This window comes from Mustela putorius, unplaced genomic scaffold (assembly GCF_011764305.1).
Source record: "Mustela putorius furo isolate JIRA1106 unplaced genomic scaffold, ASM1176430v1.1 tig00003983_pilon_pilon_pilon, whole genome shotgun sequence".
NCBI lineage: Eukaryota > Metazoa > Chordata > Mammalia > Carnivora > Mustelidae > Mustela > Mustela putorius.
Genome location: NW_025422123.1, coordinates 2,555,473 through 2,582,300, shown reverse-complemented (window position 1 = coordinate 2,582,300; position 26,828 = coordinate 2,555,473). Strand labels below are relative to the sequence as shown.

Sequence of the window (26,828 nt, the reverse complement as noted above, 5' to 3'; positions counted from 1 at the left end):
GTCAAATATATTGTTGATTTATACAAGAGAACACTCTAGACATATGAGCAAGGTCTTTTAATTTATCCCATAGCATAAAACACAGATCTTCATGAAAAGTGTATGGTGATATTTACCTTCTGGAGTTCAAACCAAAATCTGGTGAGGTTAACATCAGCAGGAGCCTTCCAATCGAGCTGCAAACTAGTGTTCTCTGGAACCAAGGCATAAGGTTTCTCTGGTGTGTCAAACATTTTGACAGTGACAGGATGACTCTCTGAACACCACATTTCCTCAGCATGGCAGGCCAGAACCTTTTTGTAAAAAAGAACAATTGCTTAACCTTTTCAGAGCCTTACACTTGAGAACACCAATACAAGAGCCCAAGATGCTCACTGTACCTTTAACACATACAGTTTTCCACTGGAAAGTCTAGTGACAAGGAGAGCAAGTCTTCCATTTGGATATTCACTTTGTCTTAGAGGAGTCTCCGGAATTAGAGCCAGATGTGAGATTGCCAACTGATAGCGGACTGACTCTTGAGGTCCATTTGGCTTCTGAGATCCTCTCCAGGATATGGTGAGGCTGGTGTCTGACTGCACCGTTGTGTTAATGAGCCTGACTGCCTCTGGCACTGAAATAAACAGCAACAAATGACAAGGGATGTTGCATCAGCAAGGAATGAGGGAAGAAGGAACGGGGTCTTGGTTGTGGAATAATCATATTACGTGAGCAGAACAAATGACAGATGTTCCAAAGGAAAGCCAGTCTCTCATATCATGGTAACATAGAAAGTTAACAGACTGCCTGAAAGGCTCTTGCTTATTTTGCCTTAGGACTAACTCATTCTCTGGCGCCAGCTCAATGATACGGCCAATGAAGATGAATAAACCCATTCAGATTTGTTTGGGGGAATGTCATCAGAGACATCTGAAAGAAATGGCATCACCTCAAAATCATCGCCACCACTTAGAACACCTCTTTAGATTCTAGATCCTATTTTCTTTCAGGCAATGATGTTATTTTTGGTTTTTTTAAAGATTGTATTTATTTGACAGAGAGAGATCACAAGTAGGCGGAGAGAGAGAGAATGTGGGACTCAATCCCAGGACTCTGAGATCATGACCTGAGCAGAAGGCAGAGGCTTAACCCACTGAGCCACCTAGGCGCCCAAGGCAATGATGTTATTTACTTTCAATCTCTGTGGCCTCAGGTAAAATTCAGAAATAAAGGCTGAATTCTGTGTCTCCACGCATACAGAGACCTGTGGCTACATAGGAAACGGGTGACACCCTGTGGTGAGACCAGAGAATGTGTTTCTTGGTCAAAAGTATTGATTCTGATATCTTACCTTCTTATTGCTTTCCATTCCAAAGGAATATTAGTCATCTTTTGTTGTTAGAGCACAGATCAGCTCATCAGGGTTTTTTCAACAATATATTTTTCTTATTAAGCTTAAAATTTCACATAATCAAGATTACTTAGCATCCAAATTACAAAAATATAGAGATATATATATATAACATATATCATGAAATGCCACTCTAAAAACCCATCCCAAGCCCATAACTCACCTCCACTTTTAGTTTTTCCCCAAATCTCTTTTCCCAGAGGTAACTGTTCCAGAGGGTCTGAATAATAATTCTTTACAGCTGTCTGTATCACATACGTTGAAAATGGTCGTAACCCATCAAGTAGGATTATCCTCTCCTGAAATTCCTGTAATTCATATTTAAAAATCAATACCCAACTCTTCTTATTTTTTTTTATACAAAGGAGAAGAAATTGTTTAACTGAAGGGAGAAAATAATTAAAGGATGTTTAAAAGTTAATTTGATATTGGATCATGGGAACGATCATGTTCACTATTCTGATCTGCCCAGACCTGGGTTGCCTAATACCTCCAAAAATAAATGCCAAATGTTGGGCAGCTCTTGGTCAGTTCTGTGATGTGCTCATTTCACGTATGAAGCCCAATTCTCAGAAGGAGATACTATTTCCTAGCACTGCATCAAACATTCAGCAAGATGGTCTGGTAAAGTTGTGACTCCTAAGTGAATATGATGAAAGATGAAGCTGGCTTAGCTCGTCGTACTTAGAAGCAATGCTTCAGAAAGTAAAAATACTTTCCTTAGACCAACAATCCTCAACTTTGGTTTTACTTTGGAATCATCTGGAAAGTCTTAAGAAAACACCTGTGCCTTTTCTCCCTACCCCCAGAAATTCTGATTGCACTGGTCGGAGTGAAGTGTGGACCCAGAGATTTTTAAAACTCCAGTGTGTGGTCAGGTTAGAGAGCCACTGCCTCGGACCCATATTCATCAGTGTGAAGACAATGGGATCAACCAGGAGCAGTAACAGAACTAGCCAGTGCCCAGTCTGGGGCAGCGAAATGATCCAAGCTGTCTCTGATACATCGGGAAGTGTAAAGAAAGGTCAAAAGAGACAAAATAAAAGGAACTAACAAGAATCATGTGTCCTTTTGGAAAAAGTATATAGTGCTTAACTTCCAACAGATGATGGTCAATTTCACCTTTTGACTTGCTTAAATAACAAGCACAGAGCAAAATACTGGACACATATGACTCCATCACAAGGACAACTGAAACACCAATGCCAATGATGGGATGCATTGTGCCAGTTAATTCATCCATTCAAGAACTATCTAGTAAAAGCCTCTAAAAGCTCACTACTATGCTGGGTGCTAAGATAACAATGACGAATAAATAGAAACATAACCCCTACATAACAGTGCATTTCACAGCATACGGGAAATAATAGACAAAAATAGAACATACCATTTTTACATTAAATATGTGCTATGGAGGAGGGGTATACAGTAATGTTCTTTCCATCTAATCATTTCTTATCCCTCAACCTACAGTCTTCCACAGAGGCCACAAAAACACATCTCTATCACTTTCTGGGGATAATTAGTCAGGGAGGGCAATAAACCTGTTCTTACAGGACACTCAGGAAACTGTCACTATGGCAGTCCACCACTGGCCAGGGTTAATATCCTTCCCTGAAGCTTAATTCCCAGACCAGACTAGAACACTATCTGCATGAATGAATCAGCTGTAAAAGTTTGCACAGTCGCGTGTTTCAGAATATAATATACAAAATAATGTACTGTAAGAATTTTTTTAAGATTTTATTTAGTTATTAGAGAGAGAGAGAGAGAAAGCAGGGGGGACAGCAGAGGAAGAGGGAGAAGCAGGCTTCACCTCCTCAGCAGGGAACCCAATGCAGGGCTGGATCCTAGGACCCTGGGATCCTGAGCCGAGCTGAAGGCAGACGCTTACCCACTGAGCCCCCAGGTGTCCCGAATGAGAATTTTATATCAGAAACAGGTATCTTGTGAGAAGACAAAGACCACCAGGTCCAATCTTACCAGCATTTTATATTTCAGCCCAGAGCTGGTTTTCCTGCTGTTAACTTCTTTGTAATAAACCAGGTATGTCGGAGTTGGGTTGGTGATGCCCAGGAGCGAGAGGTTGGTCCTGGCAGGCGGTAATCTGATTGTGAGGCTGGTGTTACTGGTGTTAAGTATAGTCGGCTCTGCTAGATCTGAACCTAGATGCAGTAATGCTTTATCTAAAATAATAAAAGAAGATTAAGAATACACATACATAGATAAAAGAGGAAGAGCAGACTTATTTAACATCAAGGATAACAACGTCTTTTATTAACCTAGCTGACAAAGTATGATATACTGAAGTATTGGGTATGTTTTTCAGGAAAAGAAGACAAGGGTTTTTTTTTTTGTTTTGTTTTGTTTGTGTTTTGGGGTTTCTCCCCCCGCCCCGCATACATTTTTAAGTCCTTAAAAGTCTCAGAAAAAGGGAGCATGGTAACTGATATTGCTCAAAATCTCCAGCAGGTGGCGCTAAAGTACACTGAATAGTATACATAGGAGCAAAATCAAATTGACCCTTTTTTACTTTCAAAAAGTATGACAGCATTATATTAATCATGTTTTTAAAATTAATTCCAGTTACAAAAATTCATACTAGTTTTAGAGCTTTTATTTTTAAGGATGTACAGGTTTATGCGTGTGTTCAATTTCAAACAGATGTAGCACGGACTTACTAAATTTTTTAAGTTTCTCAAAATGAAAAGTGAATTATATAGCTAGTTCTGCCATAGTGCCAGACATACATTCCTAAAAGCCATTGCATCATACAAAGCAGCATAATAAAACCCTCAGGGTTTATGGAAGAGATAGAGTTTTAGGCACAGCACTAAAAAAACATGAGTCACAGATTACCAAAAAAGTTAGGAACTTAATAAAAAAAAATCTTAGCACACATGTACTCATGATAAATGGCTGACCTACAAAATGCTACAATAAATACAGCACTTTACTTTGAAAAAGTCCTGAAATTTAATGCGGTGCTTTTTGATGGACTGGGAGGTCTAAAATATCCTTCGGGGTGGGGGGCGGACAAAAAGAAGGGAAATGATGGGAATGAGAAGAGAAAGAAGACAGAGAGAATGACAGACAAGGGTTTCCAATGTCTAAAGTTGTCTACCACAGCCCGAGCCATGGATACACATGGAGCTAAATTATGATCCAGGGCAAACAGCAATCTTAGCATGCACCAATCCTAACCATTTGGAGTAATGCTGAGCATAACAAAGGGCTTTGGGCGCTCAGCCTGGAGAAGACAGTCTGAGACTTTTCTGACCCTAAACTGGGAGAACATGCTGATTACGAGTACAATCTTATTACCTGGAAAAGGCTGCAGAACTGAACTGTAAGCCAAGATATGCTTAGTCCTTTGGACCTTCACCTGAGAGAGGATGGCCCCATTGCTTTTCTTTGCTTGGTGAATCTGCGTGCTGTCCTTTGCCGAGGAGATCCAGTAAAGAAATTCCCCATCCACAGTTAAGCTTTCCAGTGTTCTTCCTGCTCATGAAAAACATAGAATAAAGAACACAAAGAACAAAATATGCATAACATATGTTTCTACTCTACACAGTACGTAAAATACTTTTTCTGTATTGTAATCACTAAATTTTGAATCTTTCTATCATTTCAGTGTGGAAAAAAAATGCCACCTTTATTTTATGTTGTGAAGCTAAAGATTTTATAGATATTTTCTCAATTTAGCTCCATCCTAAGTCAATAAGGTAAATACTATTATTGTTAGCCTCACTCTGTAGAAGTGGAAACTGAAGCTATGAGGAGTTAAATAATCTCCTCAAGGCCACAAAGTTAGTAAAGTTGAGAGCCAAGATTTACAACTTAACTTGTGTGACTCCACATCAAACAATGCCTATTAGAAGAGATATGTTAGATGATAGACCCAGGGCTCAGTGTCTTGCTCAATATTTTTTACCAATAATTAGGAATTAACGCAAAGTAAAAATGCTTATCAAATTTGTACATGATACACGATTCTTACTGACACTAATAGGTTTACTCACTGACTTAAGATTTGAAAATATAAGAAAATCAGGAAATAGATTGAAATAGGAATAGGAAATAGGAATAAATGTGACAACCTAAATTCAAGCTTAAAATCAATTCTATAAATAACAAATGAAAGAAATCTGGCTTAATAATAGTTAACATGAAAAAGACTATGGGTTTTTCAAATGGCAGGCAACCCAAAGATGTAAGGTCACTTTTAGCTCTAATAAAAGAAGACGGGGGCAGTCAGAAGCTCCCTGCACTAACCAGATCACAATGAGAGTATAGGGAGTTGTTATGGAGGTGACATTTAAGAATATATCAAGCAACCGGAGTGAAACCTCAGGAGGGTGACCGGGGCAAAAAAAGATCTAGAAGCCACATCATGTGAGGAGTAGTTCAAGATACATGAATTTTTCTTCCAATTTACTGTCATGAGCTATGACAGTAGATTCTTTATAAAGTTAGGGGCAGAACTCGGACCAGTGAATGGGAAAAATGAGGACAAAACTTTGGCTAAATATAGCAGGGAAATCTGCTATAGAGAATTATTCCAAAAAGTTTAAAAACTTCCTTATAAAGAAATAGATTTTTTTTTTATAAGAAGGGGCTCAAACAAGGCTGTTTTCATAGAAGGGATTGCTTCCAACATCATGCCAGCTAAAGGATCTCTAAAGTCCTTCCAATTTTCTAATTTTAGGGTCATAAACTTCAATTATGGATTCCTGCAAGACTAACTGGTTCTATACCTATAAGATAATGGCCCACTAAATAATTCTTGTGTATTAGACGATAGATTAGATTAGATGTGTATTATTCTGACAATTGTTTAAATGGCAAGGAAGACTTTAGTTAAGACTATTGTAATATTACAATATATTGGAGGAGAGAGATGTGCTCAACTTCACATACAACAAGGTCAGCTGGGGATGCAGAGCCAACTAGCAGAGTGAGAGGATCAGTGGATAGAAGATTACTAAGAGGAGACAGCAAGGATAGAAAAATTCTTGCTAAACTGGCTTATTGTGATTTTTGCTAAAGGCAAGCCTAGACCATCACGGGTGGGGAGTAAAGAACTAGATCAAATACCAGGTGTGGAGGATTATCTCTAAACTGATTTAGAAGGGTTCTTGCTAAAAGTAGAGTCAGCAATGACAAGCATGGAAGACCAATGTCAAGGTCTAGTTGAGGAAGGGTTCAGAGGAACCCAATGTTTGATCAAGAAAGAGTCTTTGTCACAGATTGAACAGAAACAAGTAAGTCTCCTAATAAGAGAAGTTCAAAACATTATCTCCAAAACCCATTGAAAGTATATTGGAATTGTTTTTCAAAGGCTCTAGGTAACATACCAACAAAACCATATGTGCAATTATAACGCAGACACACATACACACACTCATTTGCAATTTCAAAACTTCACTATATAGACCAGCAATGTTCAATAGCACTTTTGATGACAGAAATATTTTATTTCTACGCTGCCCAACACAATAACCATGTGTTTTTGAGCACTTACAATGTGGCTCATGTGACTGCAGAATTAAATTTTTAATTTCAGTTAATTTTAGTTAATTTGAACTTAAATCACATATGACTGGTGGTTACTACATTGGACAGTGAGGAGTAGACTCTTAAGACTATATGAGAGTAGGGGCGCCTGGGTGACTCGGTTGGGTACGAGTCCAACTCTTGATTTCAGGTCATGATCTCAGGGTCATGAAACCCAGCCCAGAGTAGGGCTCCAGGCTGAGTGCAGAAGTCTGCTTCTCCCTCCCCCTCTCTTTCCCCATTTTCCCCTCCTCTCTCTGCTCATGCACATTCTCTCTCTCTCCCTCCCTCTCTCTCTCCCTGAAATAAATAAATTAAAAATAATAATAATAATATATGAGTGTATCTAGAGTGCGTTTTTTTCCTATTGCAGTTGCTCCTAATTAGAAGACCTCCAAATCCCTTCAGACGTTTAAGTATTTCCTCCACATGCACTGCATTTCAACAAATAGACCTGTCAAGTACTGACCAACTCATGCTAAAGGTGGAGACAATGGGGCCATCATGACAGAAGTAAAGTGGGGTGCTGATAATAAGATCATCGATACTATAGTCAGGCCTAGCTTCAAACCCCAGCTCCTCCACTAATCATGGCCCTCTGGACAAGTATCTTAGTCTTCCTCGGCCTCAGTTTCCTCATCCATAAAATGAGGGCACTAACACCTACTTCATCAAGGTGCTTTGAAAATTAAATGAGGTAGTACATTTGGGAGCTTGCTTAGACTATATAGTTAAGCTAAAAAAATTGTAGCTCTACTGTTAATTATACAATAACTTCAACAACAATAGCAAAAGAAACCCACGGATCCAGAAAATTTTATGAATATCTATATACAATTTTCCTGGAAACAACTTGACTTATATTCTGCAGACACAGCTGGCATTGTCCAGAGCAAATACCACGTGTATTTTCTTTTGAATATATTCTTTTTAATGAAACAGGAGGGACCGCAATTACAAATGAGCATCTAAGTACACACATGGATGTCTTACCAAGCAGAGTGGGCACCATGACAACTTGCCAACACCGACATCCTTCCAGATCCACGGCCCAGATCTCTTGCCCTTTGACAAAGTATATCTGTGGTTTCTTCAAGTCAGAGGTATCAATCGTCATTGTTCCACTAAACTCAAATTGAGTAATACCACAAAAACACTGTCCCCTTCCATTTGAATGGTTTGTGGCTATAGGTGGAAGAATGCGATGCAAGGTCTGGTTGATAATACTGTAGTAGAACAGCTCAGAGCCAAAATCGGAAACTTCTGTCCAATACAGGCGACTATAGGGGGAAGAAAAAGACCCTCCAACTTAATGAATAAAACATATCATTGTGAATGTTAGTTTCCAGTGAGGACCAATCATTCCTAACAAACAGAGAGACAAATACAGCGTTTGGAGAGAACATGTTCAAGTGTCCATAACCTTCTGAGATAGAATTGGCCACAAGTGATTTAGTTGATAGCATTTTCCCATGACTTCTCAATCACTATGTTTACAACTAAAGCCTTGGACTAAAATGACCTTGAGGTGCTATGTGCAATGCTTTGGTTTCCTGTTGGTAATTACCATAACTTTAGGTTAGCCAAATTGTCAGTATGGGTTAAATTTACAAATTTGTGGTTCTGGGCTCATAACTTATGTGTAGAATTACTTAGTATGAATTAATACAGCTAGTCAAGAACCCTAAGTATCTTATTTTCCCATCAATGACTTCTAACATTAAACCAAAGATATTACATTAAATGTCTATTTCATCAAGCAGAAACAGATAGTCACACTTTACATACCTTAAAAGAGGATACACAGAAAAAGAGACTATTGTTGAATTTCTATTGCAAATTTTCAGCTTTCTGGGGTATTTCACCTTATGTTCAAGATCAACATCAAATATTTGCATTCCATTTTGTGATGCTTTTTGCACAAAGTAGAGATGCCTTGAAATCCAGTCAATTGTAATAATTGTGATATCAAAAACCAGTGTACCTCGGAAAATCTTAATAATAGGTAGAAACACACAGCCAAGGAGATAGTGGTCATTATTTTTGTTTTCAAATTTGAGGACTTTTCTGTAATCTACCATATTACTTATTTACTGCACTTCTTTATAATCCAAAATCTCAATAGTTCTGGACTGTGTATCATTGGTCTTCTTCCCACATTGTATTCTTTCTCTTGATTAATTTCAACTACCATGACTTAAACTATAATTCATATACCAGTGCTACAAGAACAATAGCAAAAGCCCTCACTGAGTTACTGATTCAAACTGAATACTGAACATCTCCATATGAATGATCCCAGGAAATAGTATTCATCACTTCACCCCCAAAACCTTCTTTTCTCCTGCATACTATATTTTTATGGATTTCCAACACTCACCTGAGGAGCAATTCTGACAAATGTGATGCATTCATGACTTCCTCCTATCATGACTGCCCATTGTGAATAAATCCCATTTAAAATATGTCTCAAAGTTGTTCTCTCCTTTCTCATCTCACTGCCTCTCATTTCCTGCCTACCATTTCCTGTCTGGGTTTCTGTAATGGCCTCCTAGTTGTCTAAGACATAACCTTCTCTAAATCATTATTGACATCACTAGCAGAGAGGTCTTTCTCTAACATAATTTGATCATGTGAATGACCCACTAAGTTTCTTTAATGGCTTGATGTGGTCTTCAGGATTGGCACCGACACCTTAGCACAGTAGAAGAGGCCCATTATATTGAGGATCCTGTTCTACTTCTCCAGCTTTCCCACCTGTCCTTCACTCACCCTCACCCCCATCTCCATTCCAAGCTCACTCCATTTACAGCCTCCTAAACATGGTATGGTTCTGTTGTTTCCCTGTCTTTACACTTACTACCTCCTCAGCTTTTCCCACCTTCACCTGGATCATCTTCTTGGTACCCAACATGTCTTTCCATTATACCACCACCTCTCCAACCTGCACTGATCACCCATTTTCTGTCATACCACCAATCCTTCCCTCAGCCTGGTATGATGCTATCTTCTGTCTGCCTGCTGTATTCAGTGAATGCCACCACATTCCCAGCATTGTGCTCAGGCCTCCCCTAGATTATCTCATTTAATCTTCACAGGAGCCATATGACCAGATACCACATAATCAGTCGTTAAGTTACTTGCTGATGGCCAGATCTAGTAAGTGGTGAAGCCAGTTAAATTCTAAATTTCAGATCCCAAAGTTCACACATGAATTACTATACAGTACTATCCTCTTAGTGTTAGACTCATACCAGACTGAATTTGTTCAAGGACTGTGATTTTTCCCCCCTATCCCAGGAACTAACACGGTGCCTTAAACCAAATAGCTATTTGCTAGATTAATCCTGAATGACATTTGCCCAAAATCTAATCTCTGTTTATCTGTGGCTAAATAATTAGACAAATCTGTCTTTATCAACCATTCTAATCTTAATGGCTCAACCACTGACCAGCCATTTTAATTACAGGGTAGTGTGGTATGCAAATGATCCATGTCTTTCCTTCCAGAATAGTTTACATAGTGAGATACCTCAGAAGTGGACCTGTTGTGCATGTTCAGAAGGTAAAGTGAGTCTCCTTGAACATAATACCCCATTCCGTCATCAGCTGTGTAGCCCATGCTACTGATGTCTCCTTCTGTTGAAAATGTCCATACGATTTGATTTTGATCCATATCTAATAAAACTATCTTGCTGTCAAAAAGAGTTATAAGGTATGGAAATGGGTTGATTTCTGAAAACAAGAAATAAAACACTTAGAATATGTATAGGGGAAAAAAAATCTTTGGTTTGGCAAAATCTCTCTCTCTTTTATTTTAAAGATTTTATTTTTATTTATTTGACAGAGAGAGATCACAAGTAGATGGAGAGGCAGGCAGAGAGAGAGAGAGAGAGAGAAGCAGGCTCCCTGCTGAGCAGAGAGCCTGATGTGGGACTCGATCCCAGGACCCTGAGATCATGACCTGAACTGAAGGCAGCGGCTTAACCCACTGAGCCACCCAGGCACCCCAGTTTGGCAAAATCTCTTGATTCATGAGCAGACTATTCTGAAATCCATGAGTCTCTCCTCTGGGGTCGTCTACTGTTCCAGTCTTGGTCAACACTGCCCAGGCACCCTATGCTTAGGCTTATTGAAACATGTTCTTAGATGATAAAAATTGATTATTTGACTGTAACTTCAGCTCAGAGACAGTATTCATATCCTGAGCACACCCAGGGTCAAGAATGTTCTTAAAACACTAGCTGTTTTTTGCACAGGTGTTTGGTAATAAATACCTGCTGTTTTAGACTTTACTATGTCAGAAAATGGTCCAGGTCCTTTGGATGTGAAGACTCGAACCTAAAGAAAGAAAAAGATACCAGGAAAATGGCATTCTATGGTGTCTTCAATGATAATAATTCCATTCTGAAACTGATAGATTATTGAAGTTTTCACTTCATAATTCTGATTATGAATACTTTTTTTTTCAAGTTTTTATTTAAATTCCAGTTAGTTCGAGATAAACCATGAGAGACTGTGGACTCTGAGAAACAAACTGAGGGTGTGGGAGGAGAGGGGGAGTGGGGTTGGGTGAGCCTGGTGGTGGGTACTAAGGAGGGCACAGATTGCACGGAGCATTGGGTGTGGTGCATAAACAATGAATCTTGGAACACTGAAAAAATAAAATTAAATTGAAATAGAAATAAATAAATAATATAAAATAAATTCCAGATAGTTAACGTACAGTGTAATATCAGTTTCAGGAGTAGAATTTAGTGACCCATCACTGACTTACAACACCCAGAGCTCGTCACGATTGTCCTCCCTAGTGCCCATTACCCATTTAGCCCATTGCCAACCACCTCCCTCCAGCAACCCTCAGTCTGTCCTCTACAGTTAAGAGATTCTAATGGTTTGCCTCCCTCTCCTTTTCTTCCCCTTTCCCCTATGTTTGTCTGCTGTGTTCTTAAATTCCACATGAGTGAAATCGTATGGCATTTTTCTTTTTCTGACTGAACAGTTTCAAATAGTTACTTCCATTCGCGTATAAAGCAATAAATCACTAAGAGGTAAATATTGCCTCACATTCATGCTGGTGGTTTGTTTTTTATTGTTGTTGATCTTTTTGTCTAAAAATGTAGGAAGTAGGGGCACCTGGGTGGCTCAGTGGGTTAAGTTTCTGCTTTCAGCCCAGGTCATGATCTCAGGGTCATGGGATCGAGCCCCGCATGGGGCTCTCTCCTCCCCAGGGAGCCTGCCCCCCTCTCTCCCTGCCTGCCGCCTCTGCCTACTTGCGGTCTCTCTCTCTCTCTCTCTCTCTCTGTCAAATAAATAAAATCTTAAAAAAAAAAAAGTATGGAGTAATGCCACAAATCTCCACTGCAAAAGATCTGAATTTCTAAGAAAAGTTTTAGCTATTTTCAAAATTTTCTGTAGAACATTTAACAGAAACGAAACTATGCATATTATGGTAAATTTCCACTTACTGTGAAATAAACAACTAGAAGCTTTAAATAACTAAATTTACTGTACTTTTAAAAAAGGAAATTTAGAAAAGGAAAATAATAAGAAAATAATAATAATAAATAGAATAAATATAAATATATAAATATAAATAAATAATAAAAATAATAATTAAAACTTACATTTGAAAATAAATTGTGCATCTCAAACAACTTTTACATACGTTATCTCTTTCAATCCTCACAACTACTAAGAGCTGAAACCGGACAAAATCTCAGTCAAACCTAAATAACTCATCCACAATGACACATGCAAAACCTGACAAAAAAACCAAGTCTTCTGAGGGCTGTATAGTTTCTTCCCGCTATGCCGCCCTGCATCCTAGTACCAAAGCTTTTTAAAAACAGTTTTTATTACATGACTTTTCTTGTGTAGTGAATTACTTCCACTTCCAAACCTTGCATATGCACAATAGCCTGTAAAGAAAACTGATGTCCATAATGATGGACCCAAAGGGAAGATCCTCAAGTGCCCTTTCAATCAACAAAGCATTAGATTTTTTTATATATTTCTAGTATTAAATATATTTTACCATATTATACACACTACTCTCTATATATGTGTGTGTGTATGATGCTACATACATATACCAAGCCATCTTCACTTTTGCACAAGGCCATGTTAAATGAAACTCGTGCATACCCATGCATATTACTTTGCGTGGTTTTGGGGTGGCTGAGATCTGAAGCTCTATGTAACAGACAGATACACTTAACCAGGATATTTCTTCAACCAGAACATACATAAATCTTAACCAGTAGGAATGTGTGTTATCTTTAACTTTCATGTACAACTTTTTTGATTTATCTATGAAGGCCTAATATGTTAACAAAATAATTATTAAATTAGGACTTTACAAAAAGAAACTAGATCCTCAGGAAGCTCAGATCTCTAAAACATTTCCCAAAGCATTATGTTCCATGAGAAGTAATGGAACCAACTTTCTATTTAATGAAGATATGAAAATCATCAAGCCGTCTACTGTAAGTAGAAAGCTATCTCATATGAGAGTTAAAAGACAAAAATGAGGTGGGGGTAGCTTTTTATTCTTGGCTCCTATTCTCTCTCACTTTCTCCTCTATCAGCAGCCAAACAGTAACTTTGAGATGTCAACCACCTAGACCCTTAGTTTTTATTTCCCTGGGTAGCTCCAAGTTGGGACATCCAGAGGACTCACAATAGTGAATCATCTGTTGGAAAGATGATTCTAGAAGTTGGACTATAGCACACCACTTCCTAGCCACACAGCATTAGTAACTCACTGATACACCCAGGGACCTGGATTTTTCTTCACAGACCATAAGAGGATCAAATGAGATAAGGAATATAAAAGTTATCTACTGTGGTCCATGGCCTATAGTGATCACAGAAAAAATAATGGTCTGTTCTGAATCTGAAAGCCAGAAAGCTGTCAAGATGTCCTTTACCCTAGCTGTCCCCTCTCCCCTCTGTGTCCTCATTACCCACTTGACTTCCATGATCATAGTGGACCCCAAATTATTGACAGAGAGGCCGAATTCCTAACTTAGTCCTTTAATCAATCCTAAGACCCTCATTTCCCTGTTTTTATTCCTACCTGGAAGGCAACAGTGTACCCAGGACTCATGCCTTCAAGCTGAAAAGACATCTTCGAGGGAGTTGTGTTGACAGCGATCCAGTCTTCGAATGTTTCATTTGTGTCTGTCTGGTTGGATATTTGATAGAAAATTTCAAATCTTGTTAACACACCGTTTTCATGCTTAGGCTTATTCCATCGAAATTCTACCACAACTTCATTCAGGTTATGGTATTTTCCAGTTGGTAATACAAATATCCTGGGGTTCTGTGGTGCTGACGGAACTGCAAAGCAGAGACACAGATAAGGTAGACAAGAATGAAAGGTTGACTTTTTACCATTCATGGTGAGGGTGTGGAGAAGCTTAGTAATAAGTACTTCTCATTCCAGACCACTGGAGTGCATCTATCTTGTTCTTAAAGATCTTCAGGAGAGAATATTCCAAAGATTTCTTCACGAACCTATCCTGATATTTCATCAAATCTTTCTTATCTTCAACCCAAATCCCTCTTGCCAGCACTTAGGTCCATCTTTCCCATCTGCGCCTCATCACCCTCATCTGGAGGGTGGCTGATTCTCCTTATAAAATACAATATGTACTCTCATCTTGACACAGTGATTCAGCTGGTGGTGGAAATGGCAGTCACAGGAAGCAAGGCCGGAACTCGGTCCAGCCTTTAGCCAGTTCAGGATGTAACATGAAGTATATGACGGATCCAGGCGCTCTCACCTTGAATCCTCCCCGGCAGGAGGGAGTAGCCCCCAAGAATACGGTTTGGGGTTACCATTAATCCTAGAATCAAACCAAGAAATTTAGTCTCTCCCATTCCTTCAGTGAATTTATCTTCCTCTTAATCAAGAGAAATTCCTCTGCCTGATGTCTATGTCATTTCATCCAAGATGCCTGTCTTCTGTCTTCTGAGTCCTCTACAAGGTCCCCTTCCACTCTCCACTCCAATCACATCACTTCTCAATGTTTGACACACATCATTCTGCAGTCTCCAGGCCTGCTTACACTGTGCTCACATGGATACATTTTCTTGCACCATCTCACAGAGCCCAGCTAGAATTCCTCCTCGCCAAAGGCCTTCAGTGACCATACCAGTCCATGAGCACTGTGCTCTCCTTCTTAGGAGATGGTATAGATGAAGCTTGATATAGATGAAGCTTTCCATCTTGTCTATTTGCTCTGTGCCATTGCAACTCAATTTTCATGGTCTCATTTCTACTATCATTGGAAGCATGTGTTTATCTCAACTGTGTTACGTGCTCCATCAGAGAAAGCATCTTTTCTTATTCCTTGTTAAATTTCCTCAAATCTAGGGAAACCTGGGTGGCTCAGTGGGTTAAGGCCTCTGCCTTCAGCTTGGGTCGTGGTCTCGGGGTCCTGGGATCGAGCCCCGCATCTGGCTCTCTCTGGTCAGCAGGGAGCCTGCTTCCCCCTCTCTCTCTGCCTGCCTCCCTGCTTATTTGTGATCTCTGTCTGTCAGATAAATAAATAAAATCTTTAAAAAAAGAAAAATCACATATCACACTCTTTAAAAAAAATCCCCTCAAATCTAGTATAAGACTGGCACACAGTAAGTGCTTAATAAATATTTGTCAATTTGAATAATTTCCCAACTATACTATAAATTTCCTGAAGGCAAAGGCCAGATCTTTTCTTTTTTTTTTTTTAATTTTGTTGTCCCCAACATCCAGCAGAATGTTGATGACCCTAGCCCCCTGTGCATCCCCTGACAGATGCAGACAAAGCCATTTCCATAGAAGAATTCGACCAAAGCTGATATCCCAAGACAATCTCAAAGAGAGCATACCTGGATCCAAATGCTAACTGCTCCAGAACCTGCCCAGGCTCCACTATGTTCCTGTTATGAGACTTATGGATAAATATCATTGAAAGAATCTTAGCAGTTAAAAAACCACAGTGGTGGGGCACCTGGGTGGGTCAGTGGGTTGGGCCTCTGCCTTCGGCTCAGGTCATGGTCTTGGGATCCTGGGATTGAGCCCTACATCGGGCTCTCTGCTTGGCAGGGAACCTTGTTCCCCTTCTCTCTCTGCCTGTCTCTGCCTACTTATGATCTCTGTCAAATAAATAAATAAAATCTTAAAAAAAAAAAACACAATGGTGAATGGATGTCTATGCTTACTGAGCTCTCACTGCCTGCCAGGTCCTGCTAATAAGCTGATATTAAATAAATCAATAGGATACTATCATTGACCACATTTGCAGAAATGACCAAAAGGAGATTTGATCAGACTACAGCAAAGAGTCTGGACTAAGTCCCAGCCCTGCCACTTAACTAGCTATGCAACATTGGGGAGCCACTGGGATTCTGGTTTCTCATTTGCATAAATGAGATAATAATACCTGTCCTGCCTTTCTCAGAGCAGGGTGAGGGTCAAACAAAAGGATAAAATGATGTTTCTGACACATGATAGGTATGCAACAAATGTTTAATAAAGGAGTGATACATATAAATGTGCTTTGCATATTTTATAGCAATACACATATAAAGATATGACTAGTATTCTTTTTAAAATATATACCAAAGAGAAACATTAAATTTAGACAAATCAGTTATTCATCTTTGGAAGACTCTAAGCTACCAACCATGAGAACTTCTACCAGCAAGCCTGCCTTCCATGAAACTGTCTCTACTGTTATATGCCCATTTTCCTTATCAGGCATTTCACAAATTTCCTGAAATTTCTGCATCAGATATATTATGATAAACAAGTAAAAAAGTCTCTAAGAAATCTTTGATATGTGCTTTTGGAATAAATTATTCAGATTTATTTTAATGGTGTTATTCTAATCTCCAAAGTCATTAAAAGGTCTTTTTATTTTTAATTAGTAGCTATTTATTCTAGGTCATAGAAAGTGAGGTTCTGCCTTTTGTAAAAGAGATTTTGACCCATGTACCTGTTTCTGGTGCTCGAAGTGACAAAGATGTTTTGGGGCCTTTTCCCCAGTATGTATAAGGAGTGACAGAGAGATTAAATAAGGCATAAGGCTCCAGACCTTCCACAGTAAATACAGGCGAAAGCTGTTGTTCACTAGCCAGGAACTAAAATATAAGAAAAAAAAAAAAACATTATTTTCTTAGTGAGAGAATCATAAAATCCTTTATTCCTAATTAACTAAAATCCCCAAACTCTGGTTCAAATGTAAAGTCAAAACCTGCAATTTTGGAAATGCTAATGTTGGTCAGTTCCATGTGGTTCCACACAAACCAGTTAAAATGTATCTAACAAACCAGCTGTTACCACTAACCCCCAAATGGTCAGAGACTGGCTATAAACAAGGGCTCTCAGGAAAAATAACCAAATGTATGGGAACAACAAAGGAAATAGACCGGCTTGGCTAAATGGAAGAAGCACAAATCAGCGCAGGCAGTGCTAATGCAGATGGTACAGACTGCTTAAGAACTGGAAGCTACTAGAACCCACACTATACCTTAGACAGAGAACTGAATTCCACACTGTAGAAAATTACACCCCAATCCACTGCTCGGGGAGCATTCCACAAGATTTGGAAACTTGAAGCATTCCCTTCGATCCTAAATGAAGACTCTTGAACAGAATCTGGGATAACCTTGGGGGTAATGGAAAAGTTGCCTATGGGATGAAAGAAAGAATAGAGGGGAAAAGAATTTCAGATTCTCAATCATCATAGGAAACATGGAAAAATAATGGAAGTTATTAATAATTGGTACCAAAATGAAATTTCCTTTCCTTTAATATATCCTGAGAATTTTCTTTATCTGTTACATGCTGCAAATTTGGTTAAGAGTGAATTGACCAATGGAAACTACTACAGCCTTTTTCTTTTTAAGACAATTTTTGGGCACCTAGGTGGCTCGGTTGGTTGAGCAACTGCCTTCGGCTCAGGTCATGATCCCAAAGTCCCAGGATCAAGTCCTGAGTAAGGCTCCCGGGTCCATGGGGAGTCTGCTTCTCCCTCTGTCCTTCTCCCCTCTCATGCTCTCTTTCACTGTCTTTTTCTCAAATAAATAAATCAAATCTTTTTTTTTTTAAAAAAAAGACATAATTCTTAAGAAAAAGAATCCCAACCTAAACATTTATTTAATAAAAAATTTGGAGGAGAGTGGGTAAGCAGGAATAAAATCTTGTACCTGGCAGAGGCTTGAGGGAACTCTGAATAATTGTGAACTGATTAAATGGGGCTGGTTCCAAAACCGAGACACTGGCTCTCTGACCTATTTCTTGAGCTGTGATAATCTTAAAGCCATTGATCCAGAAGAGGCGACCACTATAGTACATCAGTGTGTTCTGGGAAATTTCCGAGGTACTCCAGGCTGCAAATTCTGTGATGTTGGTCTCCCCAGAGCTGCGAAGACATGACACCAATTAGCATGACACCAATTAGTGAAGGGGAAGGTTTGGTACATGCCTTACTGGAGAGAATATGTGTTTGTGAGAGTGTGTGTTTTGTGTATACAAAAGCAAAAAGGAAATACTTTGCAACAATAATCATTGCTATCTTTAGTTCCATAGAAAATTGATTTTTTTTGCATTTTTGTTCAAGTATACCTAAAGCAAATTTTCTAGGACTTTTCTTCTTGACGTGATATTGCAATGGCAAGAGGATGCACAGGTTTTAACAAATACTTTCAATTCTTGGAAGTACCCTCAATATTGACTGCTTTTTCCTCATTGTGCCGTGCCTTCTTCCTATAGTTGGTTAGTCTCCTTCCTTATTTGCCATTCATCTTCTAGCATGTTTGTTCCTTCCCTTTATACTACTCACAATTATTCTTCAGTGATACTCATTAAGCTCTTCAGCTTATTCAAAATGCTCCTTTTCAGACTGGGGGATTCAAGTTAACAGACTATTAGTTAAACTGATTTTACAGTTTTTTTCCTCAATGACAGAATTTTACAATTTTTATTTTAAAAATCTGCTTGGTGATTTCTCAAATTACTCTGGTTGCCTAGTACTCAATAAATAAAAACTATCTCAATGATGTTTAGCCTTTCAATGACTTTTTTTTCTTTTAATGATTTTTCTAAAGCTTTTTAGCATTGACATGCCCTTCTTTAGAAAGTATTAAAGTATGGTGGTTAAAATTAAAATACATACAAATTTTGATCTGTAAATTTCACAATACCTCCCTGACAAAACTGAAACTACCTAAGGGGACCATAACTGGAAATTGGGAACCTTATAAAGAAGTATATTCACAAGGACTATTTTCATCATCCTTTTTCTAGTAAGATACTCTATTTATACCTACACAGTTATGAAAACAGTATCTGATTCGTTTTTTGGACTTTCACCCACTAGTCTAATTTTATACCTTGTTATTTCTATTTCTCATTAGAACTTTCCAGCAACCTTGTGTAATACATAAAACCAAATTCCAAATGGAAGGAACCTCACCAAGTGGGATGCACGTGGTCTGAAGAGGCTAGCCTCCTCTGGACCACCCAGAGAGCTGCTACAGCCTGTATCCTGTGAACTCATTTGTGTTAGTTTTGCTCACCAGGTTCTTTGTTTCAACATTCCCAAAATAATCCCCAGGACAGATTTCCCCGTTGGGTGAGACTGGATACCCCTCAGTTGCTACTGGCTTAGATTGCCCCTCATATCCAGCTGATGTCTCCTCTCCTGTAAAAATCTCCCGAGCTAACTAGGAAATTCATGACCTCCAATGTTCACAGCACAACGTAGCAAAACCTCTTCACTTTCAGGAGGTCAGTATGGGGCTTCCTTCCACCTGAAATTTTAAACCCTTCGGTCTTCAGCAATAAGTGAAGCTGGATTTAAATCAAGGCTCAACAGGAAAGTCATAAAAAGACAGATTCTTCCATGATGCTATGAAGTTGTGTCTGGAGGTCAGCTGAGGCTACTAGGCTGAAGGTTCATTCATTTACTCATCCATGCAACAAATGATCTGTGCCTAGTTCTGTGTTAGTCACCAGGAATGCAGTGGTAAATAAAACAAATATAATCCCCGCCCTCACAGCATGCACAGGCTAGCAGAAAAGGCAGTCTGGTAGAAGATGAGCAAACAACAGCCTTGCTGAACAGCACTGTAAGAAGAAAGGTGGAGTGGGTTCCTGAACAAGGATACCTACTAGGGTCTGGTCAGAAAAAGTGTTTCTTAAAGAACAATATTTAAACTGATCCATGCAGATGAAATACCAGTTAACCAAAGGAACTGAAGCTGGGAACGTATCAGGCAGAGGGAACAGCAAGGGCGTGGCTCCTTTGGAGTAACATAATCAGTCCTGACATAACTAAATACATCTGAACTTTTGATAGGGGCACCTTCTTGAACTTCCAAGTCAGATATGTTGTTATACTTGTAACTGATTCATTCTTTTATAAACTGAAAGGAATGGACAGACATAGAAGAGGGAAGAACAATTTCGAGAGTAGCTCCACTACGGTTGTTGAGTTCAGAATATACTGAGTCACAGCCAACAGCTCATCTCATTTTTACTACAAGCCAGAGCTGTGACTGCCCAACGTACTAGCTACAAACCACATGTGACTACTGAATACTGAATATGACTGAGGAACTGAATTTTTCATGTTATTTAATTTCAATTAATTTAGGTTAAGTTTTAAAACTAATATTTGACTCATATATTATGAATCATATGTTTGATTTATTAGAAAAAATTTAAGTATTTGAAAAACTTGGGCATATAAACCAACTTTTTCAACTGTAAATTTTATAAAATCTCAACACAGATCAAGTATTTCCTATGAAAACTTAATGTACGAGTTGAGATGTGCTGTATATGTAAAATACACTCTGGATATTCAAGAACTAATATGAATTAATAATTTATCTGTATCTTTTTACTTTTTTCAAGGAGTCAACCAGGAAATTTACAGTTACATATGTGGTTCACATTATATTTTTATTAGTGATGAGCTAAACTAAAGAAAAGGAACTTAAAATGTTGAAGAAGGAATCTAGGCTATATATAAGAAAAAATTCTTTACTTGTAAGATGTTCTGGAATCCCTCTCTTTCTGTACAACTTTTATTTCCTGATATGATAAAAAAAGGCAAGACTTATTTGGAGGACAAAAGTGCCTATCCATGGCCAAGCACTGTTGCACTGGATTGTGAAAGCATACACAGAAACATTATTAACCTTTAGATGAGGAAATGTATTTTTAAAGGAGAAACCTATTTTCTCTACCTGTTCAATGATATCAATTCTCTGGACGCTCGAGGAGCTGGGCTCTCATCAAACACCAGCTAACCAGTCCTCCAGGATGTACAGACACAGAATGAATCATAATCCTTCAGGACACTATCATTTTAAATATATTATCTTAGATTCTTTTGTCAATCAGATTACCAGTACCTTACATTTCCAAGGAAAGGGACAACCAGTTTTCTGTGGCTCACAGGCAGGAAAAAAGCCAAAGCTGTATGCCATAGTAGATATGAAAAACTTTGGTTACTCAGATTGTTGTGTATTTGCTTATACACACTATATGTTTGTATACATATTCAGATGTGTATATTCCTTTTTCATTGTCTCTATGATTATGAGTTTTTCCAGTAACCAAAAAAATGAATCTTTTAATCTAAAAGTAGTCTTGTCATTGTCTTCATGTAGCAGGAGTTCTTTGCCTTTTTAAGATTAGGCTCCCTGAAAATTGTTGAAAAGTATGGATCCTCAAATTCAGAGTACTCATACACATCCTGAAGCCCTCCAAACTCCCTGGGATCCAAGAACCCAATATTAGAAAACTCTACCCTAGAGCAGGTACATGCAAAAGAATGAAACTGGACCACTTTCTTACACCATACACAAATTCACAATGGATTAAAGACCTAAATGTGAGACATAAAACCATAAAAATCCTAGAAAAGAGCACAAGCAGTAATTTCTCTGACATTGGCCATAGCAACATTTTTCTAGATATGGCTCCTGAGGCGAGGGAAATAAAAGCAAAAATAAATTATTGGGACTACATCAAAATAAAAAGCTTGTGCACAGTGAAGGAAATAATCAACAAAACTAAAAGACAACCTACTGAATGGGAGAAGATATTTGCAAATAATCTAATTATTTACCTAATTAAGGGTTAGTATCCAAAACATATAAAAAGCTGATACAACTCAATACCTAAAACACAAATAATCTAGTTAAAAACAGGCAGAAGACATGAACAGACATTTCTCCAAAGAAGACATACATATGGCCAACAGACACGTGAAAAGGTGCTCAACGTCACTTACCAGAGACACACAGATCAAAACTACAATGAGATATCACCTCACACTTATCAGAATGGCTAAAATAAAGACACAAGCAACAACAAGTGTTGGCAAAAACATTGGAAAAAAGGAACCCTCGGGCACTGTTAGTGGAAATGCAAACTAGTGCAGCCACTATGGAAAGCATATGGAGTTTCCTTAAAAAATTAAAAATAAAACTACTCTAAGATCCAGTAATCGCACTACTGAGTATTTACCCAAAGAAAAGAAAAACACTAATTCAAAAGGATATGTGCACCCCTATGTTTACTGCAGCATTATTTACAATAGCCAAATTATGAAAACAGTCCAAGCATCCATCAATAGATGAATGGATATATATACATATATCATGCACTATTATTCAGCCATAAAAAGAATTAAATCTTGCCATTTGCAACATGGATAGACCTAGAAAGTATAATGCTAAGCAAAATAAGTCAGTCAGAAAAAGACAAATACCATATAATCTCACTCATATTAAAGAATTTAAGAATTAAAACAAATGAACAAAGGGAAAAAAGAGAAAGTCAGAGAGACAAACCAAGGAACAGACTCCTAACTGTAGAGAACAAACTGATGGTTACCAGACAGAAAGTGTGTAGGGGGATGGGTGACATAGGTGATAGGGATTAAAGAGTATGCTTATCACCGTGATAAAATTGTTGAATCACTGTATTGCACACCTGAAAATAATATAACATTAATATGTTAACTATACTGGAATTAAAATTAAAAACCTAATAAAAATGAAAAAGGGGGGGGGCGCCTGGGTGACTCAATATGATAAACCTCTGCCTTTGGCTCCGGTCATGATCCCAGCAAGCCCCTGCATCCAGGCTCTCTGCTCAGCAGGTAGCCTGCTTTCCCCTCTCTCTCTGACTGCCTCTCTGCTTACTTGTGATCTCTCTCTGTCAAATAAATGAATAAAATCTTTAAAAAAATGAAAAAAAGAAAAAGAAATAAGAAAAAGGTTAATTCCCATAAAAAATCTCTGCTCCAAAGCATTATCTTTTGTTTTACTTTAACCCTTTACTGACCATCTATTTATGCAAATTTGTACATCTTTGGGTGTTTCTTCAGCTATGGAAAAAAAAAGATTTCTAAATTATCTCTCTAAATGCTGTTCTCTAATGATTTAACATCCTTTATTTAAATTTGAGATCTATAACTGCTCCCTTGAAGTTAAAAAACTGTTGCCTGTTTATCAATTTTTTTTTTTTTAAGACAGGGAGTTAGAGAACAGACAGAGAGAGAATTTCAAAAAGACTCCATGCCCAGCACAGAACCTCACACAGGGTTCGATCTCATGACCTGAGCCAAAATTAAAAGTCATTCAACTGAGTGAGCCACCCAGGTTCCCCACTGTTGGCTGTTTAAACTAAAAATAGTAACAAACATGGACTTTATGCTGGGGTAAAAGTAAAATATATGACAGGAAACACACAAAGGATAATAATTACAATACATTGTCATAATTTTCTTTTTAAGATTTTATTTACTTATTTGACAGACAGAGATCACAAGTAGGAAGAGAGGCAGAGAGAGAGGAGGAAGCAGGCTCCCCGCTGAGCAGAGAGCCCAATGTGGGGCTCTATCCCAGGACTCTGGGATCATGACCTGAGCCGAAGGCAGAGGCTTTAACTCACTGAGCCACCCAGGCGCTCCAGTCATAATTTTTTTTTTTTAAATTAGGTTCCATGCCCAGTGTGGAGTACAGTGCAGAGCTTGAACTCACAACCCTGGGATCAAGACCTGAGCTGAGATCAAGAGTCCAATGCTCAACCAACTGAGCCACCAAGGACCCCTTGTCTTAAAATTTTTAATTCATGAAATAAAATTATTTTGAATATTGACTGTGATAAATTGAAGGTTTTGGTAAAAAATGAATATTGTATTCTCTAGAGCAACTTAAAAAAATAAGTAGACATAATTAAAATGTCAGGAGAGGAGATAAAATGCAATACTAAAAATCATTTTATTCACCCTCAAAAATGGAAAAAAATAGATGCAGCAAAGAACTAATGAGACAAACGGAAGTCAAACATCAAGATGAAAAATTTTAACCCAAATATATCAATAATTATATTAAATGTAAATGAACCAAACATCCAATTGAAAGACAGAAATCATCAGACTGCATAAAAAAACAAAACCCCCAGAAAACTATAAAGTACTCATGAAAGAAATTGAGGAAGAAATGGAAAAATGTTCCATGCTCCTGGATTGGAAGAATAAATATTGTGAAAATGTCTATGCTACCTAAAGCAATCTACACATTAAATGCAATTCCTATCAAAGTACCATCCATCTTTTTCAAAGAAATGGAACAAATAATTCTAAAATTTATATGGAACCAGAAAAGATCTCGAATAGCCAAAGGGATATTGAAAAAGAAAGCCAAAGTTGTTGGCATCACAATTCTGGACTTCAAGCTCTATTACAAAGCTATCATCATCAAGACAGTATGGTACTGGCACAAAAACAGACATATAGATCAATGGAACAGAATAGAGAGCCCAGAAATAGACCCTCAACTCTATGGTCAACTAATCTTCGACAAAGCAGGAAAGAATGTCCAATGGAAAAAAGACAGCCTCTTCAATAAATGGTGTTGGGAAAATTGGACAGCCACATGCCAAAAAATGAAATTGGACCATTTCCTTACACCACACACAAAAATAGACTCAAAATGGATGAAGGACCTCAATGTGAGAAAGGAATCCATCAAAATCCTTGAGGAGAACACAGGCAGCAACCTCTTCGACCTCAGCCGCAGCAACTTCTTCCTAGGAACAACGCCAAAGGCAAGGGAAGCAAGGGCAAAAATGAACTATTGGGATTTTATCAAGATCAAAAGCTTTTGCACAGCAAAGGAAACAGTTAACAAAACCAAAAGACAACTGACAGAATGGGAGAAGATATTTGCAAACGACATATCAGATAAAGGACTAGTGTCCAAAATCTATAAAGAACTTAGCAAACTCAACACCCAGAGAACAAATAATCCAATCAAGAAATGGGCAGAGGACATGAACAGACATTTCTGCAAAGAAGACATCCAGATGGCCAGCAGACACATGAAAAAGTGTTCCATATCACTCGGCATCAGGGAAATACAAATCAAAACCACAATGAGATATCACCTCACACCAGTCAGAATGGCTAAAATCAACAAGTCAGGAAATGACAGATGCTGGCGAGGATGCGGAGAAAGGGGAACCCTCCTATACTGTTGGTGGGAATGCAAACTGGTGCAACCACTCTGGAAAACAGCATGGAGGTTCCTCAAAATGTTGAAAATAGAACTGCCCTATGACCCAGCAATTGCACTACTGGGTATTTACCCTAAAGATACAAACGTAGTGATCCGAAGGGACACATGCACCCGAATGTTTATAGCAGCAATGTCCACAATAGCCAAACTATGGAAAGAACCTAGATGTCCATCAACAGATGAATGGATCAAGAAGATGTGGTATATATTCACATTCATTGACTGGAAGACTCAATATTTTATGATGTCCATTGTCCCTAAACTGATAAGAGATTTAAAATGCTAGCAGGCTAGAGGCACCTGGGTGGCTCAGTTGGTTAAGCAACCGACTATTGGTTTGGGCTTAGGTCATGATTTCAGAGTTTGAGATCAAGCTCCATACCAGGCTCTGCACTCAGTCCAGAGTCTGCTTAAGATTCACTTTCTCTCCTTCTGCCTCTCCCCCTGCTTGTATCCACTCTAAATAAATAAATAATAAAATCTTTGTTAAAAATTCCAACAGGCTTTATTTTAGAAATTAGTGAGATGATTTTTAAATTTGTTTGGAAAGGCAAAGGATGAAGAATAGCAAAAACAAAAATATTAAAAAAGAAAAACAAATTAAGGACGTAATATTAACTAACTTTGTCTTCTTTTTAATTTACAGTAATCAAGAAATCAAGAAAATGTAGTATCCACATGAGACTAGACAAATTATCAACGGAACAGAATAGAGTCCAAAAATAGACCCAAATATACTCAGTCAAATACTTTTGAACAAGGACACCAAAACAAATAATGAAAGGCAAATCCTTTTAACAAATGGTACTGAAGGGGCACCCAGGTAGCTCAGTTGGTTAAGCATCTGACTCTTGATTGTGGCTCAGGTCATGATCTCAGGGTCATGAGATAGAGCCCTGTGTCAGGTCCACACTGGGCATGGAGCTTGTTTAAGATTCTCTTTCTCTCTGGGGCACCTGCATGTTTCAGTCGGTTAAGCGTCTGCCTTGGCTCAGGTTATGATCTCAGGGTATCTCAGTGTCCTGGGATAGAGCCCTGAGTAGAGCTCCCTGTTCAGCAAAGTGTGTTTCTAGCTCTCCCTCTGCTCCTCCTGGCCTCCTTGCTTGTGTGCTTTTTCTCTCTCAAAGAGATAAATAAAGTCTTTAAGGGATGCCTGGGTGGCTCAGTCAGTTAACTTTCTGCCTTGGGCTCAAGTCATGATCCCAGGGTCCTGGGATCAAGTCCCGTGGTTGGGGGGGTGGGATTCATGTTCCACAGGGGAGCCTGCTTCTTCCTCTCCCTCTGCCTG

The 26,828-nt window shown here is 38.4% G+C and overlaps 1 protein-coding gene across 2 annotated transcripts in view; it reads right to left on the bottom strand.

Moving 5' to 3' along the window:
* Positions 1 to 26,828, bottom strand: part of ROS1 (ROS proto-oncogene 1, receptor tyrosine kinase) — a 113,291-nt gene that overhangs the window by 41,253 nt on the left and 45,210 nt on the right. For both annotated transcript variants that reach the window (XM_013063073.2, XM_013063082.2), the window contains 13 exons: positions 18,146 to 18,360; positions 17,467 to 17,627; positions 16,933 to 17,077; positions 14,028 to 14,290; positions 11,224 to 11,287; positions 10,479 to 10,681; positions 8,735 to 8,940; positions 7,940 to 8,226; positions 4,715 to 4,891; positions 3,374 to 3,576; positions 1,554 to 1,698; positions 381 to 613; positions 117 to 293 (listed from right to left, as the gene is read on the bottom strand). In XM_013063073.2, the coding sequence (XP_012918527.1) occupies positions 117 to 293; positions 381 to 613; positions 1,554 to 1,698; positions 3,374 to 3,576; positions 4,715 to 4,891; positions 7,940 to 8,226; positions 8,735 to 8,940; positions 10,479 to 10,681; positions 11,224 to 11,287; positions 14,028 to 14,290; positions 16,933 to 17,077; positions 17,467 to 17,627; positions 18,146 to 18,360 (2,479 nt within the window). The remainder of the gene's footprint in view (positions 1 to 116; positions 294 to 380; positions 614 to 1,553; positions 1,699 to 3,373; positions 3,577 to 4,714; positions 4,892 to 7,939; positions 8,227 to 8,734; positions 8,941 to 10,478; positions 10,682 to 11,223; positions 11,288 to 14,027; positions 14,291 to 16,932; positions 17,078 to 17,466; positions 17,628 to 18,145; positions 18,361 to 26,828) is intronic.